Source organism: Sycon ciliatum, chromosome 12, assembly GCF_964019385.1.
Source record: "Sycon ciliatum chromosome 12, ocSycCili1.1, whole genome shotgun sequence".
NCBI classification, from domain to species: Eukaryota; Metazoa; Porifera; class Calcarea; order Leucosolenida; family Sycettidae; genus Sycon; species Sycon ciliatum.
Window position 1 is genome coordinate 1,040,673 of NC_088654.1, and position 17,824 is coordinate 1,058,496.

General features: G+C 49.8%; 1 protein-coding gene across 1 annotated transcript in view; it reads right to left on the bottom strand.

The window, feature by feature from the left end:
- Positions 1-11,557: 11,557 nt before the first annotated feature.
- Positions 11,558-17,824, bottom strand: part of LOC135828703 (slit homolog 1 protein-like) — an 87,601-nt gene continuing 81,334 nt past the window's right edge. Inside the window, exon 8 of the mRNA XM_065341126.1 lies at positions 11,558-11,937. Coding sequence (XP_065197198.1) covers positions 11,828-11,937 — 110 coding nt within the window. The 3' untranslated portion in view covers positions 11,558-11,827. The remainder of the gene's footprint in view (positions 11,938-17,824) is intronic.

Consider the following 17,824-nt stretch of genomic DNA (forward strand, 5'->3'; position numbering starts at 1 on the left):
TTTGTTCGTAGCTTGTTCTTGTACGCTGTGGCTTCTTGATGGAGTTTTGTTCGTAGCTTGTTCTTGTACGCTTTGGCTTCTTGATGGAGTTTTGTTCGTAGCTTGTTCTTGTACGCTGTGGCTTCTTGATGGAGTTTTGTTCGTAGCTTGTTCTTGTACGTTGTGGCTTCTTGATGGAGTTTTGTTCGTAGCTTGTTCTTGTACGTTGTGGCGTCGCTCGTTTGTAGTCTCATGAATCATGTGATTTTTCCACCATTTTTTGAGGGTTTGCCAATTTCAAGGTTCCCTTCAGAATATTTTCCATGGCCTTTGCACAGTCGATCTACACCCCACAGGAAACGTACCTTTGAAATTTGGGCGAAATTGAAGATATCGACTTGCACAACTGTTCTGGTTTTCTCAGACCTGCTTTCTTAAAGTTTAAAACAGGGACCATATGTTCAAAAGTTACTGTAAAAAATGTAATTTTCGGTGTTACTTTAATTTCGGTGATTTCGGTAGAGAAGCCAAGCATTTCGATAGAGAAACCAAGCATTTCGGTAGAGAAACCAAGCATTTCGGTAGAGAAACCAAGCATTTCGGTAGAGAAACCAAGCATTTCGGTAGAGAAACCAAGCATTTCGGTAGAGAAACCAAGCATTTCGGTAGAGAAACCAAGCATTTCGGTAGAGAAACCAAGCATTTCGGTAGAGAAACCAAGCATTTCGGTAGAGAAACCAAGCATTTCGGTAGAGAAACCAAGCATTTCGGTAGAGAAACCAAGCATTTCGGTAGAGAAATCAAGCATTTCGGTAGAGAAACCAAGCATTTCGGTAGAGAAACCAAGCATTTCGGTAGAGAAATGGTGTACTAGCTGTGCTAGTACTTGTTAGCAACAATCCGAACTAGCGCACACGCTGCACTGCATTGCTTTGTACTGCATTCAAGACTGACGTCATGCGCTTTGTTTTGCTGCGTAATCACAAATGGCACCAGCCCATTTTTGCGGAAAAGAAAAACAAATCTTGCTTGCCCTGTTGTGCTCTTCCAGACAACGGATCGTGCTTCAGCAGTGTTTCTTTTCCTTTCGTAGCTTTGCTGCCAGCCCGAGTGTCACCTCGACACTGTATTTCTTCAGTATGTCTGACCTTACTGTCGACACCGTCAAGGCAATGCCTTGCCAAGCCCTCCGCGGCGAGCCTTCTCAGAGCGGCTTGAATCCGAAAGGAAACTTAGTAAAAGTATTTTACAGGACCGTTTGCTGGCACAACTAGCCCTTGGTAGTGAGGTCTGCTCCGGCCAGGAGAACCAGCAACATGACAGTGCGGACACGGCTCGCGAGCCCAGAAGCCCGACGTGCACCAATGCCTCCTCCGCCAGCTCAGGCGACGCGGGCTCAACGGATCTCTGCGCTCCCGTACGGGACGAGGTGTAGTCGGCTTTGTCGGCCGCCATCTTATTATTATCGGAGAGCATTGCGCCGCTCCTCACCCAAGGCCAAGGCAATGCGGCAGCTGCCGCCACTACGCCAGGCCAAGCTCCTGTTACCCACCCGATCAGCCACCTGCACCAGCTGTGCCCAAGGCTGTGCAAGAACGTATCTTGCGAGGGGAGTTCGTAGATTTTTCAAGTTTGTTGCCTGAAATTCTTGCACACTTCCGGCCCAACACTGTGATTCCGGCTGGTGCACAGCCCGAATAACGATAGCCAGCTAAATATCGTTGAGTCGGATGACGCGAAGCAGGTGCGTCGCAAGGTTCACGATAATTACACATGTAGCTACCCGGCTCGAGGCATGGACCACATACATGTCTGTTATCACGGCTGCTGCCCTACACCGCACTGCTGAACTGATTGCGTACCAGCAGTTGATCCTGACTGCTAACTGCCAGTTCTTCCCAAGCGCGTGGCTAGAGTACGACCGCCAGCTGCGGATGCTCGTGGCCCAGTAACCAGGCACGAAGAGGTTGGACACCATCGACGTGAACCTATGGCAGATAGCTGTCATAGGCCATGCACACCCAAAATGCGCTCAATGTAAGACGGTCCATCCAGGGGCGGTTTGTGTCCTTTTCGTCCCGAAGCCAGCAGCATTTACCTCCAGTGGTCGCAACCATACCAGCGACGGCCAAGAAATCTGCCGCAACTTCAATGGAGGTCGCTGTTCTTCGTCGTCGTGCCGCTTCTCCCACACCTGCAGCCAGTGTGGCAAGGACCACCCATGCATCATGTGCAACCAGCAGCAGCGCAGAGCCAATCGGCCACCCCGCCGCTCCTAGCAGAATGGCTACTGAATCGCTTGACTCGGTACGTAGCTTCTTTCCTATACACTCTGCAGACACCACACTGCTAGCTGACCACTCTGCCCGCCTGTTACGTAACCACTCAGATCAATCATGTGTTGCGTATGTTCTCCATGGCCTGCGCCGTGACTTTACTCTTGGATCTGCCGGCCAACACGACATTTGGTTTTCTCTAATAATCTACCATTGGCTTTCACTCACTCGGCATTTATATCCGAGCAATTAGCTGCTTCCTGCGCTCGCGGCGAGACCACAGGCCCATTTCCGTCACCTCCATTTCAGTTCATGCGCCGCTCTGGTATTGGTGCCATCCCCAAAAAGAACGGCAAGCCGCGAATGATCCACCATCTGTCTAGTCCGGAAGGCACCGGCGCGAACGACAGCATTCCTGCCGAGCCGCTCTCTCTGCACTACGCGAGCATTGACAACGCGATCAACATCATCATGTCATGCCCACAGCCTGTGTATTTGTCCAAGCTCGATGTACGCAGTGCATTTCGGCAGATCCCAGTCCGCCGTCAGGACTTCGCTGGGAAGGCTCCTACTACTACGAGCGCTTTCTGCCTTTCGGCCTCCGCTCCAGCCCAGCCGTCTTTGACTCAGTAGCCACAGTAGTCAACTGGATCATGCAGCACGAGTTTGCTATAGATCACCGGTTTCACTACCTCGATGACTTTCTCGATATCTCCACTGGTTTGGCTGCAGCCAACCAGCAACTCACCATCCCCCTCCGGGCATTCACGTATCTCGGCACTCCTCTTTGCTCCATCCCAGCTCGAAGGGCCATCACCATCATTGACCTTCCTTGGTATTGTCCTAGACTGCGAGCGCCACGAAGCTCGGCTACCAGAGGACAAGCTGTCCGAGATCCGTGCGCCACTCATGGCTACTATCAGCGAGCGCAGCATCGGCCAGCGTCAACTCGAGTCCCTCCTGGGGAAGCTCACTTTTGCTGCCCGAGTCATCGTTCCTGGACACACATTCATGCGTGAACTATGATCAGCGTGCCCTGAACTGTATCTGTGTATGCGAGTGCGGTGCATAAAGCCCACCTTGAGAATGGGTTTGCCGGCCCCTTAGTAGATGCGTGGCTTCTGAAGAGGGCGTTGAAGGGCATCCAGCGATGCCATGGTACGGCTGCACTCACCCCTCGCCTTCCTATAACTATGCCAATCCTACGACACCTGACGGATGCACGCTGGAAAAGTAGTATCCTGAATGGCCATGACAAGCTGCTCTACCAAGCCGCCATGCTGCTTCTTTGGATTTCTTCGGTGCGCTGAATTCACTAATGGCATCACACGGGGCTGTACTAGCTCCCCTGGTGACGGACGCCTGCAACTCTTCCTGCTTTCATCCAAGACGGACCCATTCGGTAAAGGCGTTACTAGTGACATTGGCCCGTCTGTACCGCCGTACTGCCCGGCCCGTGCCATTGTTAGCTACCCATCTGTCACTCGTCGCGAGGGACCGGAGCAACTCTTGTTCGTATTCTCGAACAGACAGCAGCCGACCAGGCAGTCATTCACAGTAACAGTATGGTCTCTTGTCGCTGCGGCCGGTGTACCATCCCAGTCGAACTACTCCGGGCATTTGGTCCACATTGGTGCAGCCACCACCGCTGCTATGGCTAGTGCTCCCGACTCCTTCTTCCGAGTGGCAGGTCAGTGGAAAGAGCGATGCGTGTCTACGCTACATCCAGACTACAACAAGCGCATAGCGCCAGCTATCGTCCCGGCTTGCTGCCGTGCCATGGATGCCATGATCCCCAACTCGGGTGAGTAATGAGCTACTGAACTCTAGCTGCGCAATGCTTGCCTGTGCTGACATTAATTGACCCTTGCTGTGCGTCAATAGTGCTTAGCTAACGGAGTGCTGGTTTCATGGGTCCACTCTCACAACTGGTGTTATCTAGCTATTTGCTGCGGCTCTGCCTTGCGCTATATTACATCCATTTAGCATTGCAGCTCTACGTTGAGCTAACAGCAGCTCTACTTTGAGCTAACAGCAGCTCTACTTTGAGCTAACAGCAGCTCTACTTTGAGCTAACCGCAGCTCTACTTTGAGCTAACAGCAGCTCTACTTTGAGCTAACCGCAGCTCTACTTTGAGCTAACAGCAGCTCTACTTTGAGCTAACAGCAGCTCTACCTTGAGCTAACAGCAGCTCTACTTTGAGCTAACAGCAGCTCTACTTTGAGCTAACAGCAGCTCTACTTTGAGCTAATCGCAGCTCTACTTTGAGCTAACAGCAGCTCTACTTTGAGCTAACCGCAGCTCTACTTTGAGCTAACCGCAGCTCTACTTTGAGCTAACCGCAGCTCTACTTTGAGCTAACAGCAGCTCTACTTTGAGCTAACAGCAGCTCTGCTCTGAGCTAACAGCAGCTCTGCTCTGAGCTAACACCAGCTCTACTTTGAGCTTCAAACCAGTTGTTTCGAAACCAGCACTCCTCAATCCAAAGATGCCTCTTTGTTGACTTGTTTGTGTGAGGGATGGGGCTAATGGTGTACTAGCTGTGCTAGTACTTGTTAGCAACAATCCGAACTAGCGCACACGCTGCACTGCATTGCTTTGTACTGCATTCAAGACTGACGTCATGCGCTTTGTTTTGCTGCGTAATCACAAATGGCACCAGCCCATTTTTGCGGAAAAGAAAAACAAATCTTGCTTGCCCTGTTGTGCTCTTCCAGACAACGGATCGTGCTTCAGCAGTGTTTCTTTTCCCACCATCCCTCCCTATCCAACTTATTCACACCATCATAATATTATCGTACCCACTAACCGGGTCCACTCTCACAACTGGTGTTATCTAGCTATTTGCTGCGGCTCTGCCTTGCGCTATATTACATCAATTTAGCATTGCAGCTCTACGTTGAGCTAACAGCAGCTCTACTTTGAGCTAACAGCAGCTCTACTTTGAGCTAACAGCAGCTCTACTTTGAGCTAACCGCAGCTCTACTTTGAGCTAACAGCAGCTCTACTTTGAGCTAACCGCAGCTCTACTTTGAGCTAACAGCAGCTCTACTTTGAGCTAACAGCAGCTCTACCTTGAGCTAACAGCAGCTCTACTTTGAGCTAACAGCAGCTCTACTTTGAGCTAACAGCAGCTCTACTTTGAGCTAATCGCAGCTCTACTTTGAGCTAACAGCAGCTCTACTTTGAGCTAACCGCAGCTCTACTTTGAGCTAACCGCAGCTCTACTTTGAGCTAACCGCAGCTCTACTTTGAGCTAACAGCAGCTCTACTTTGAGCTAACAGCAGCTCTGCTCTGAGCTAACAGCAGCTCTGCTCTGAGCTAACACCAGCTCTACTTTGAGCTTCAAACCAGTTGTTTCGAAACCAGCACTCCTCAATCCAAAGATGCCTCTTTGTTGACTTGTTTGTGTGAGGGATGGGGCTAACCAAGCATTTCGGTAGAGAAACCAAGCATTTCGGTAGAGAAACCAAGCATTTCGGTAGAGAAACCAAGCATTTCGGTAGAGAAACCAAGCATTTCGGTAGAGAAACCAAGCATTTCGGTAGAGAAACCAAGCATTTCGGTAGAGAAACCAAGCATTTCGGTAGAGAAACCAAGCATTTCGGTAGAGAAACCAAGCATTTCGGTAGAGAAACCAAGCATTTCGGTAGAGAAACCAAGCATTTCGGTAGAGAAACCAAGCATTTCGGTAGAGAAACCAAGCATTTCGGTAGAGAAACCAAGCATTTCGGTAGAGAAACCAAGCATTTCGGTAGAGAAACCAAGCATTTCGGTAGAGAAACCAAGCATTTCGGTAGAGAAACCAAGCATTTCGGTAAACCAAGCACCTACATTAAAAGTACACCTACCGGCACTAGAATGTGCACTGTGTGTGTGTGTGTGTGTGTGTGTGTGTGTGTGTGTGTGTGTGTGTGTGTGTGTGTGTGTGTGTGTGTGTGTGTGTGTGTGTGTGTGTGTGTGTGTGTGTGTGTGTGTGTGTGTGTGTGTGTGTGTGTGTGTGTGTGTGTGTGTGTGTGTGTGTGTGTGTGTGTGTGTGTGTGTGTGTGTGTGTGTGTGTGTGTGTGTGTGTGTGTGTGTGTGTGTGTGTGTGTGTGTGTGTGTGTGTGTGTGTGTGTGTGTGTGTGTGTGTGTGTGTGTGTGTGTGTGTGTGTGTGTGTGTGTGTGTGTGTGTGTGTGTGTGTGTGTGTGTGTGTGTGTGTGTGTGTGTGTGTGTGTGTGTGTGTGTGTGTGTGTGTGTGTGTGTGTGTGTGTGTGTGTGTGTGTGTGTGTGTGTGTGTGTGTGTGTGTGTGTGTGTGTGTGTGTGTGTGTGTGTGTGTGTGTGTGTGTGTGTGTGTGTGTGTGTGTGTGTGTGTGTGTGTGTGTGTGTGTGTGTGTGTGTGTGTGTGTGTGTGTGTGTGTGTGTGTGTGTGTGTGTGTGTGTGTGTGTGTGTGTGTGTGTGTGTGTGTGTGTGTGTGTGTGTGTGTGTGTGTGTGTGTGTGTGTGTGTGTGTGTGTGTGTGTGTGTGTGTGTGTGTGTGTGTGTCTTCCTTTGGCCTCTGCGTCAACGCTGCTAAAACGAAATTTCTCGTGGCAGGTAGCCAAGTCAACATGCCTGATAGAGCCGATATGAACGTCAACGGTGATACTGTGGAGCACGTTCCATCCTTCATTTATCTGGGGTCCGTCGTGACACCGGATGCCCGCTCCTCTACTGACGTCAGTCGCCGCATAGCTGAGGCTTCCAAAGCCTTTGGAGCTCTTCTTCCAGTCTTGTCGGATCGCTCGCTGTCATTAGTCAGTAAGCGAAAGCTATACGTGGCCTGTGTCTTGTCCATTTTGCTGTACGGCAGTGAGTGCTGGACGCCCTTGAAAGCTGATAGTAGACGTTTGGATGCCATCATCGCTGCATCCGCACAATATTAGCCATCCCTCGCAGTCAGCAGCAATCCGATCGCATCACGTCTGCGCAGTTACGTCGTCACTGGGGTGACCCAGTGCCACTCTCTGTTAAGATGCGCCATCGTCGTTTAGAGTGGCTTGGTCATGTGGCTCGGATGTCGGAGGACCGTGTCCCATTGCAGCTGTTGTTTGGTCGTTTGTTGGCTGCGCGCCCCTTCTGCGGTCCCAGGCGTAGGTGGAGAGACGTTGTGGCTACTGACACGAAGTCCATTCCAAACTGGTTTGATTGCGCACAAGACCGGTCAGCTTGGCGAGAGCAGGTTCTGGTTTTTCAGCCTCCTCGGGCAGTAGAGAAATCCGTACTCTGCTCATCTTGCAACCGGGCTTTCTCTCGTCCTCAAGACAAGGCACGGCACAAGTGTTTGGCTGAGCGCCAACTTCCCGTCCACCAACAGCGTGGTTCAGCACAGTGCGTCAGTTGCTGCCGATGGTTCCGTAGTAAGGGTGGGCTTGCAGTTCATCGCTGCCAGCCTGCACTCCCTGAACATGCAGATACGGCATTGACGGCGTCTCTCGCTAGTTGCTGCTTCCAGCATTGTCAACGCTGCAATCGCTGCTTCAAGTCCCGGGCTGGTTTTAACCGCCATAACTGCAACCGTGGAAAACGTCTTGCTGCAGCCGATAGGGAATCACTGCCGCTGATCTGCATGCATTGCCCGAAACGTTTCCGACGACAGCAAGATTTGACGAGGCACCAGAAGTCCTGCCAATGACGGTGCACTCCAAACTCTGGCCCCCTCCGGGGGTGACATTGCCCAATGGGCAGTCATGCTATAGTAGTAGTAGTAGTAGTAGTGTGTGTGTGTGTGTGTGTGTGTGTGTGTGTGTGTGTACGTGTGTGTGTGTGTGTGTGTGTGTGTGTGTGTGTGTGTGTGTGTGTGTGTGTGTGTGTGTGTGTGTGTGTGTGTGTGTGTGTGTGTGTGTGTGTGTGTGTGTGTGTGTGTGTGTGTGTGTGTGTGTGTGTGTGTGTGTGTGTGTGTGTGTGTGTGTGTGTGTGTGTGTGTGTGTGTGTGTGTGTGTGTGTGTGTGTGTGTGTGTGTGTGTGTGTGTGTGTGTGTGTGTGTGTGTGTGTGTGTGTGTGTGTGTGTGTGTGTGTGTGTGTGTGTGTGTGTGTGTGTGTGTGTGTGTGTGTGTGTGTGTGTGTGTGTGTGTGTGTGTGTGTGTGTGTGTGTGTGTGTGTGTGTGTGTGTGTGTGTGTGTGTGTGTGTGTGTGTGTGTGTGTGTGTGTGTGTGTGTGTGTGTGTGTGTGTGTGTGTGTGTGTGTGTGTGTGTGTGTGTGTGTGTGTGTGTGTGTGTGTGTGTGTGTGTGTGTGTGTGTGTGTGTGTGTGTGTGTGTGTGTGTGTGTGTGTGTGTGTGTGTGTGTGTGTGTGTGTGTGTGTGTGTGTGTGTGTACGTGTGTGTGTGTGTGTACGTGTGTGTGTGTGTGTGTGTGTGTGTGTGTGTGTGTGTGTGTGTGTGTGTGTGTGTGTGTGTGTGTGTGTGTGTGTGTGTGTGTGTGTGTGTGTGTGTGTGTGTGTGTGTGTGTGTGTGTGTGTGTGTGTGTGTGTGTGTGTGTGTGTGTGTGTGTGTGTGTGTGTGTGTGTGTGTGTGTGTGTGTGTGTGTGTGTGTGTGTGTGTGTGTGTGTGTGTGTGTGTGTGTGTGTGTGTGTGTGTGTGTGTGTGTGTGTGTGTGTGTGTGTGTGTGTGTGTGTGTACGTGTGTGTGTGTGTGTACGTGTGTGTGTGTGTGTGTGTGTGTGTGTGTGTGTGTGTGTGTGTGTGTGTGTGTGTGTGTGTGTGTGTGTGTGTGTGTGTGTGTGTGTGTGTGTGTGTGTGTGTGTGTGTGTGTGTGTGTGTGTGTGTGTGTGTGTGTGTGTGTGTGTGTGTGTGTGTGTGTGTGTGTGTGTGTGTGTGTGTGTGTGTGTGTGTGTGTGTGTGTGTGTGTGTGTGTGTGTGTGTGTGTGTGTGTGTGTGTGTGTGTGTGTGTGTGTGTGTGTGTGTGTGTGTGTGTGTGTGTGTGTGTGTGTGTGTGTGTGTGTGTGTGTGTGTGTGTGTGTGTGTGTGTGTGTGTGTGTGTGTGTGTGTGTGTGTGTGAAGGGAACACTGATCATCTAATTCTGGATGACACCTGAAACCTGGCAGATCCCTTGTACGGAAATTTTAATGCACCTAAAAGTACATGTTTTACAATAGACACCCTTAGCAAACAACAGTAACGCTATTTTTTACGGTACTCGTACCTTGATCACCCAAATAGCGTTGAAGCTGCAGCGTATAAACGTTATGGGGGCTGATTTATCGTTGTGACCAACGGTACGTGTTTTGGCCAAATATTGCATAGTCCGTACGCATTTCACCTTGTATCGCGTATATGGTGACAAAAATGGTTGTACCGCGCGAAATCAAAGCTACTCTCGTGGCAACAGCGTACTAAAAATAGCGTGCATCTTGCTAAAGGTCGAACCCAAATCACGGTATTTTCCCCCTTACGATAATACCGTTACAACATAACGTTGTTTGCTAAGGGTGTCTAATAACCGGTTTGTCCAACACTAACGATTAAAGGCCGGATAATCTCAAGTCGGAGAGTGCATAAATAAGAACAAAAATGAATGATGTGAAACTGACATGCACCGAACCCTTATTCAGCTGCATCACGTCGTGAATGCGCAAACTAGCCGCCTTATAACTTGGAATTTTATAAGTTATGGAGCAACGTGATAACTCTTGTTGCCTCATGCCCTCCCGGAAAAAGCTTTGGCTTTTGTCTTTCTTGCATCCCCTCATTATTATCGTGTTTTGGTCGGACTTTGAGTAGTGCGCTATCTCCTTGGAACATGCGAGTAAACGTGAACGCTGGTGGTTGTGCATGTGTCTGTATATGCCTGAGTGTGTCTTAGAGTGTGCCTAGGCATGTGTGTGTGTGGGTGCGTGCGTAATGGTAATTCCGTTGCTGGGTTCTTTCCCAGTGACCACCACTGCATAGCGGGATCTCCCAGTGACCACTACTGCATAGCGGGATTTCCCAGTGACCACCACTGCATAGCGGGATTTGTAAATTCAATTACTTCCTGTAAAGCAACAAACTTTCGCGGCGCGCAAATTTAGCGTTTTCATAATTTGGACTGATTCACGATGAGAAACTTTTGCTATTCTATCTCTTCAGTTGTACCTTGTACTGTCTACAATCAATGCACGGAGAGGTTTTATATTCGCGAATGTGTGGTGGTCGCGAAAATAGCGAAATTTAATCTGTAGCGAAAGTTTCTCACTTTACAGTAGTTCATGTCTAGCACAGTTCCCAGACCTGGCTCCGGGCTGTCTAGCACAGTTCCCAGACCTGGCTCTGGGCTGTCTAGCACAGTTCCCAGACCTGGCTCCGGGCTGTCTAGCACAGTTCCCAGACCTGTTTCGGGCTGTCTAGCACAGTTCCCAGACCTGGCTCCGGGCTGTCTACCACAGTTCCCAGACCTGGCTCCGGGCTGTCTAGCACAGTTCCCAGACCTGGCTCCGGGCTGTCTAGCACAGTTCCCAGACTTGGCTCCAGGCTGTCTAGCACAGTTCCCAGACCTGGCTCCGGGCTGAATACCACAGTTCCCAGACCTGGTTCCAGGCTGTCTAGCACAGTTCCCAGACCTGGCTCCGGGCTGACCGTGTATGAAACATAGACACACACAGACACACACAAGATCACCCACACCAACATACACCCCTCATCCTCCCCCCCCCCCCCACACACACTAGCATGGATAAACACACAGATACATTTCACACACTCACATACACGCCTTCCTTCCTTCTTCCTTCTTCTCCACTGCCATGACTGGCTAAGTGGCCCCATACGGGTCAGCTCTTGGATTAGCGCTGTCTCCGGGAAGCGGCACCAGGACCCGACGACCGACGTGACGGCGCATTCCCACGGGTTATAATTGCTATTGAACGCCGCGATGTACAACGATGCCGTGCGAGCTCATCCCCAGTCGGTGTTGGGCGACCACTTGTCAAAACTAAGCAATCTCCGACAGTATATTGATGAGAGCCAAACCAAAGCGTCTCCTGGAGGCCAACGATGTCCATTCCATACTTTTCGAGCTGACGACACACAAGGTCAATTTTTCTCTCCTCGCGAATATTCGAACAAACTTTCCTTGATTTTTTGCTTTGGACGCCGTATTCAAATTTCCGTCAGTGTCGACAAGAGTCCTGACGTTCCACGTTCCCAGAGACAGAACAACCTTTCGAGCCGCTGGTGCACGCGAGTGAAAAGACTCTGGGCGAGGGTTTGCAAGACCTCTACACCCAGGCGAAAGAGGGTCAGCATACACGCACACTCATACACACATGCAAGCACAGCCATACAATTACTTCCAGGATTAAACTTGATGGAAACCAGCTAATCTCTTCCAAGCTTCAATCACAAACTATTCCTACACAAACATGTGAGAGGGAGACTGTCATTACACCGAAAGCTGTCGGTGCCTACAGGCTAAGAAATGCAATCTTTTTGGGAAAACACACACAACAAACAAACTCTCCATAAATAACATACTTTGTGGATAATTAATAGTAACGAGAAATGTGGCGAAAATCATGCTTGCAATTCAAATTGAAATCAGAGACGCCAACAAAATTATTATGCCTGCCATTAATCACACGATCAGTGTCATCATTGCCAGGGTAAATGTAACCATGGTGATACAAATGGTGGGAAGGAGTAGTGAGCCGCTCCTGGGCATCCCGGGTGAATCACTTGTAACGACTTCATGGTTGAGAAGAGGAGCATGGACAAGAAAAAGAAAGAAACACAGGTATGTATGTCAGGTACTACTAGAGGACAATGTGTATAATCAAGAGAAGATAAACAAAAGTGTGCAACTCCGGGATGGGTTGGCCCGCGGCGGAATTATTTGTTGACGTAATCTTTTCTACGATGCACGCGCTGCGTGTCTTATGGAAGGTTTTGCCTCGTGGACTTGGCCGGGCTGTACATTACAAGGTCGGTGCCCAGCACGTGCTCTCACACTGTTCTGCTGCAAAATGCGCATTTTTCTGAAAAAAAGGTGACGTCAACCAAAAATTCCGCCGCGGGCGGGGGTATCTGCAGATTGTGCAAAAAAGATCCGGAGTTGCACACTCTTGTTTTTTCTATCCTTGGTATAATGTACAACGTTATATATATGTAGGACTCAGTATAGAGTCCAAGCACTATATGATGTCCAGCACCCTATATAGAGTCCATTGGTCCAAAATCCACTATACAGAGTCCAGGAGTCCACTCAGTTTTGATCAGCTTCATCCTGCCGCGCAATCCCCTATAAGGAGTACACTTTTTCTACAAGTCCCCTATTCACAGTCCAGGAGTCCAGTTTATCCAGTCACGCCGTCCTGTGTGTTGTGCCCGAAAGAGAACAAACACATTTTCAGTTTTGCTTGCCTCGTGGCAGCGCATTCCTTTCTCCACTTTAGCCATGGCTCCCAGTTCTGCTGTGCAGTTGCTGACAGTAATCTGTCTTGAGGTAACCAAGGAGGATAAGGAGACGTTCAAAATCAAATCTGGAAAGCGTCTTGTGGTTCTCTGAAGACGTTTCATCAGTGCGCGGGATGAAAGCAGAAATTGCAGAACGAGAAAAGTTCAGTGTTGTCCTGAAGACTGAACTGCTGTTACATACTAGAGAGACCGAATATAAGGTAAATAGGTGCGAGGTACATATTGTGACATAACTAACACCAGGGTACTAAAGGTGACACCTACATAGTATCTACTACCACATTACTCCAATGCTTTAGTAAAAAGCTAGCAACCGAATGAAATGGGCAACGCAATATATTAATAAAACAACCGAGTAAATCAATTTCGAATGATCATATATCTTGCTGAATCGAATGATTAACCCAACACTTTAGCAACAAGAAGTTGAAAAGAATGATCAACCCAAACACTCTAGCAACGAGAAGATATTACTGCTGTCTATTCTTGCTCATAACTTTGATAGAATGAATGCTGCTATTGTCACTACTCCGGCTACTAAGGATGCCATGCTATTATAGTAAAATTGTTTCAATCGTATCCCAGCCGCTCCACAGGCATGCTCACTCTGCTAGAACGTCGAGGCAGCTGTGGCTGGTTGTTGTCGGCTCGGGCTTCTTCTTCCGTTGTGCCTGCAGCATCTTTGTCAGACCCAGGGCTACGGCTCCGCTCGGTGGTCGCCTCAGTTGCTGATGGCGGGATAGTCTCCCTGACTTGCCGGCGGTTTCTTATGGCCGTGCGCACACCGTCTTCCACCACCACTTGACGGCCTTCCTGTCGTACGACACACCATTCCTTGGCCGGTTGACTATATCCGTCTTGCAGTACCACTTTACTGCCTGGCTCGAGAGCAGGGAGCTCCCGCACGCCTCTCTTCTGATCGTGTTGATGGGCCATTCGCATTTTTTGGTCAATTTGCTTCTCCCGGTTGATGATTTGACCGTTAGCTAGATTCGGCAATCGTCCTCGAAGGGCCCGTCCAAAGAATGCTTCTCCTGGTGATGTCCCAATCATCCGATTCACGGATGTACGAATGCCGAATAGCGCTTGCTGGAGTCGCTGTCTCAGAGGTAGTGATGAAGGCATCCCACTCAATCGCCTGCGCACGACGCCATGGAATCTCTCCACCATTCCGTTGGAGCATGGATACCGCGGGCTCGACTTGATATGCTTGACTCCTGCTTTCCGGAGAAAAGTTTCTGTTTCGTCCGACACCAGCTGTGGCCCATTGTCGCTAACTAGCTCCACCGGTAGACCATGTCTTGCGAATACTTCCGACAATGCTTGTATTATGACTCTCGACGTGGTGCTGGATAGCAAGAGCAACTCGGGATATCGGGATCCGTAGTCGATGACCGACAAGAAGTGATGATCCTCGATCTCCACGAGGTCCACCGCCACCCGATACCAGACTGGTAGGATTTCTGACGGTTGGAGGGGTTGTGGAGGATTCCGCTGCCTCTTCCAGCATGTCGAGCATGTCCTAGCGAATTCTGAGGCATCTTTGCTCATGGACGGCCACCATACACTTTGTCGCTACGTGTCCAGAAACGTGTCGAGTCCTGGATGGCCTTCGTGTGCGATACGGAGGACTTGGTCATACAAGGTATCGGGTATGACGATGCGATTGTTATGCATGACGATGTCATCAACCACTGACAACGAGTCCCTTATTCGAAAGTATACCTCGTCGCTGCCGTCGCATGTATTCCACTTGCCTTGTAACACTCTGTTCCTGACTCGACTTAGCTGACCATCAGTGTCTGTGGCTAGCCTGACATCTTCGCAAGAGATTGGAGCTTCCCCCAGGATTAAGCCAACATACTCCTTCATTGACCTGGCCTCTGCCGGACTGGCTTCCACTGCTTGGGAGGGGGCTCTCGATAGCGCGTCAGTACAAATCATTGACGTTCCTGGCGTATAGGTCAACTGAAAGTCGTATGGGAGGATTGCCAGCAGCCATCGCTGCAATCGGGCTGGCACCTGATCGAATTCCTTTTTTACGATTGCCACCAGAGGCTTGTGGTCAGTGAATACGATCACTTGTCGCCCCAGTACGAATTGGCGGAATTTTACCAAGCCGAAAACCACAGCCAGCATCTCTCTCTCAAGCTGCGAATACCGTGTCTCGGGATCCTTGAGAGCTTTGCTAGCGCATGACACGGGTTGAAAGCGGCCATGATTGTCCTTCTGCCACAGTATAGCTCCCAGGCCACATGGAGATGCATCCACACTAATGGCCGTCTCCCTGGTTGGCGTGACGTCGAAGAACGACAGACGTAACAATCTAGACGCGGCCTCCTCTTTGAGTGTGTTGAACTCCATCCAGAGCGAGTTGTCTGCGACGAATGGCTCGCGTTTTGCCAATGTCCTGACCGGTGCCGTTGCGTCCGCTAATCCAGGGATGAATTTTCCGAGGTATGTTAGCATACCAAGGAATCGCCGTACATCCGACTGAGATTCTGGCAGAGGCATGTCTAGGATTGCCTTCACTTTGTCTGGGTCAGGATTGACGCCCTGGGCGTTCAGTATGCTGCCAAGGTATCTAACCTCACTTTGCTTCCACTGACATTTGTCGTTGTTCAATTTCAGCTGTGCCGTTTGTAGTCGCTCTAGGACTCGCTGCAGTCGTTCATCGTGTTGCTTGATGCTGTCACCGGTGACCAGTACATCATCTACGTACACGAAGACTCCTGGGATACCAGCGAGCAGGTCAGACATGACCCTTTGGAAGATTTCCGGGGCGCATGAGATGCCGAAGGGTAACCGCTTGAATCGGAACAAACCTTCCTCCGTCGTGAAAGTTGTGTACGGCTGTGAGCTGGATGACAGCGGGATTTGGTGGAATCCAGACTCTGCGTCCAAGACCGAGAAAATCGTTGCACCGTGGATTTGGGCTGTTATTTCCTCAGCGGTAGGCATGGCTCTCTTCTCCCGAATGATGTTTTGGTTCAACTTCCTGTAATCTATACACAAGCGAAGCTTGCCGTTAGATTTGCGGCTAGGAACTATCGGTGAGATCCATGGAGTCGCCTCTTTCACTGGTTCGATAATTCCAGCCTCCAACATTCGACTTAGTTCTGCCTTGACCTCCTCGCGGATGCTGAAAGCATGTCGTCGGCAGGCAGACGCCACAGGCACGGCGTTTGGGTCCACGACCCAATAGCGGGGATCATGAGCTGCGCGTAGCGTTGCCGCAGGCTCCATGGTATAAGCCTCTTCGAATTCGTCTTCGACCACCAATGTATCTTCCTCTATTTTATTGCTGAGTCTGTCTTTCCGGAGGCAGACCTGAGGAAAGTGGCCCACTATCCCACAGTGCCGGCATCTAGTCCGGCCTGCCGGGCAAAAGGATCTTCCCGGGGTATGTTCTCCCCCACAATACTTGCACGCTCCTTTCCGCCTTTTATGTCGAGGAGGTTGTGCCGAGGCTCCTGCCACTTTCCTGGACTCCTCTCCTGACATGACTCTGTTTACCATTGGTGTCGATGATGATGATAGCGGCTGCGGAGTCGGTGCTACTGGCTGCTCGTACAGTAGCGAGTCCAGTATAGATGCTTCCATTCCTACTGCCTTTGCTGATGCCGCAGTTAGCGTCAGATCTGCGGTCGCTAGGAGTTCTCGTCTTATAGCTGATGACTGCAGTCCTTCAATGAACTGGTCTCTGATGACTCCATTCACGATTGTGTCCACATCGGTGCTGTCGAAGCTGCATTGGTGTGCCATAGCCCGAAGGGCCGACAAATAGGCTGTCATAGTCTCCCCATTCCTCTGCTTCCGACCTCTAAACCTGTGCCGTTCTGCTGTCAGGTTGATGGAAGGCTTGAAATACTTCTCCAAGGCCGTTTTCAGAGGAGTGTACGTGTCAGGTGGGACATCCCCTTCTGCCTCAGCTGTGGTCACAACCAAGCCTTTGGTGATCCGCCGGAGGTCGATTCCGCCAATATTCAGCAGCAGTTTCCTCTTCTGCGCGGCTGCGTCGATCTTCTGTAGGTCAAGGTAGGCTTCGAAGTCTTCCAACCACAAGGCGAATTCCTCAGCTTGGTTCGTGTCCTCAGAGACTTGAAAGGAACTTGGGGCTCTGCCGAGAGAACTTGCCATCTTGAGTCCTGCTTGTTCACTGCGCCAATGTTGTCCTGAAGACTGAACTGCTGTTACATACTAGAGAGACCGAATATAAGGTAAATAGGTGCGAGGTACATATTGTGACATAACTAACACCAGGGTACTAAAGGTGACACCTACATAGTATCTACTACCACATTCAGCACAGTTCAAATCTAACGAGTCAGGTACACTGACACTCTCTTTCGTTCGACGCCACAAGGATCCCCTGTTTGGCTGGCCATTGCTGCCAGTAAGACGTTTGAACGGTTTCATCAGAGCGAGGGATGAAAGCAGAAAGCGGAGAAAGAGAAAAGTTCTGCACAGTTCCAACCTGACGAGTCAGATACACTGACACTCTCTTTCGTTCGACGCCACAAGGATACCCCTGTTTGACTGGACAAGAGCTGCCTGTACCACCGTGTCAAAAGGCTGTCCAACTACATGACAGGACGATGACTGAGGTAAGGAAGCTTTTACTCGTTTCGATTGGTCTGCTGTTCTGTCGTTATGCTTGAATTTGTTTCCATTTTCAAGGAGCGTATCGTGTTTGTTTGATGTTGCTTGAATGAATGCCCTAAAAGTAATCAACCACTTCGTAATAGACCTCAAGGACTGCAAGGACTTTGCATCAATCGTATACGATCGTCTAGCTATCATCAATTATTATAATTATTTCATGAGAAATGTATTTTTATCCCTGTGAAAATTATGTGAAACTCCACGACACTCTTCCTCTACAAATTATAGTATGATGTCAAATACAATGGGATCCACAAACGCAGTGCCAGTGTACTAGTAGTAGTAGGAGGATTGCTTGTATGCCAATGACAAGAAAAAGCTTCAAGCTAATACTCGTATTCCCTGAAGTAACCGTTTTGATGTCACGAACATGACATTGTGTCAGTGAAACTGCCTCGTGACAACAAATCATTGCATTTCCATCTTGGGGAAGACTGACTGACAGCAACGCTTTACAGATTGTTCAAATCATCTCATTTCAATTTAGTTGCAG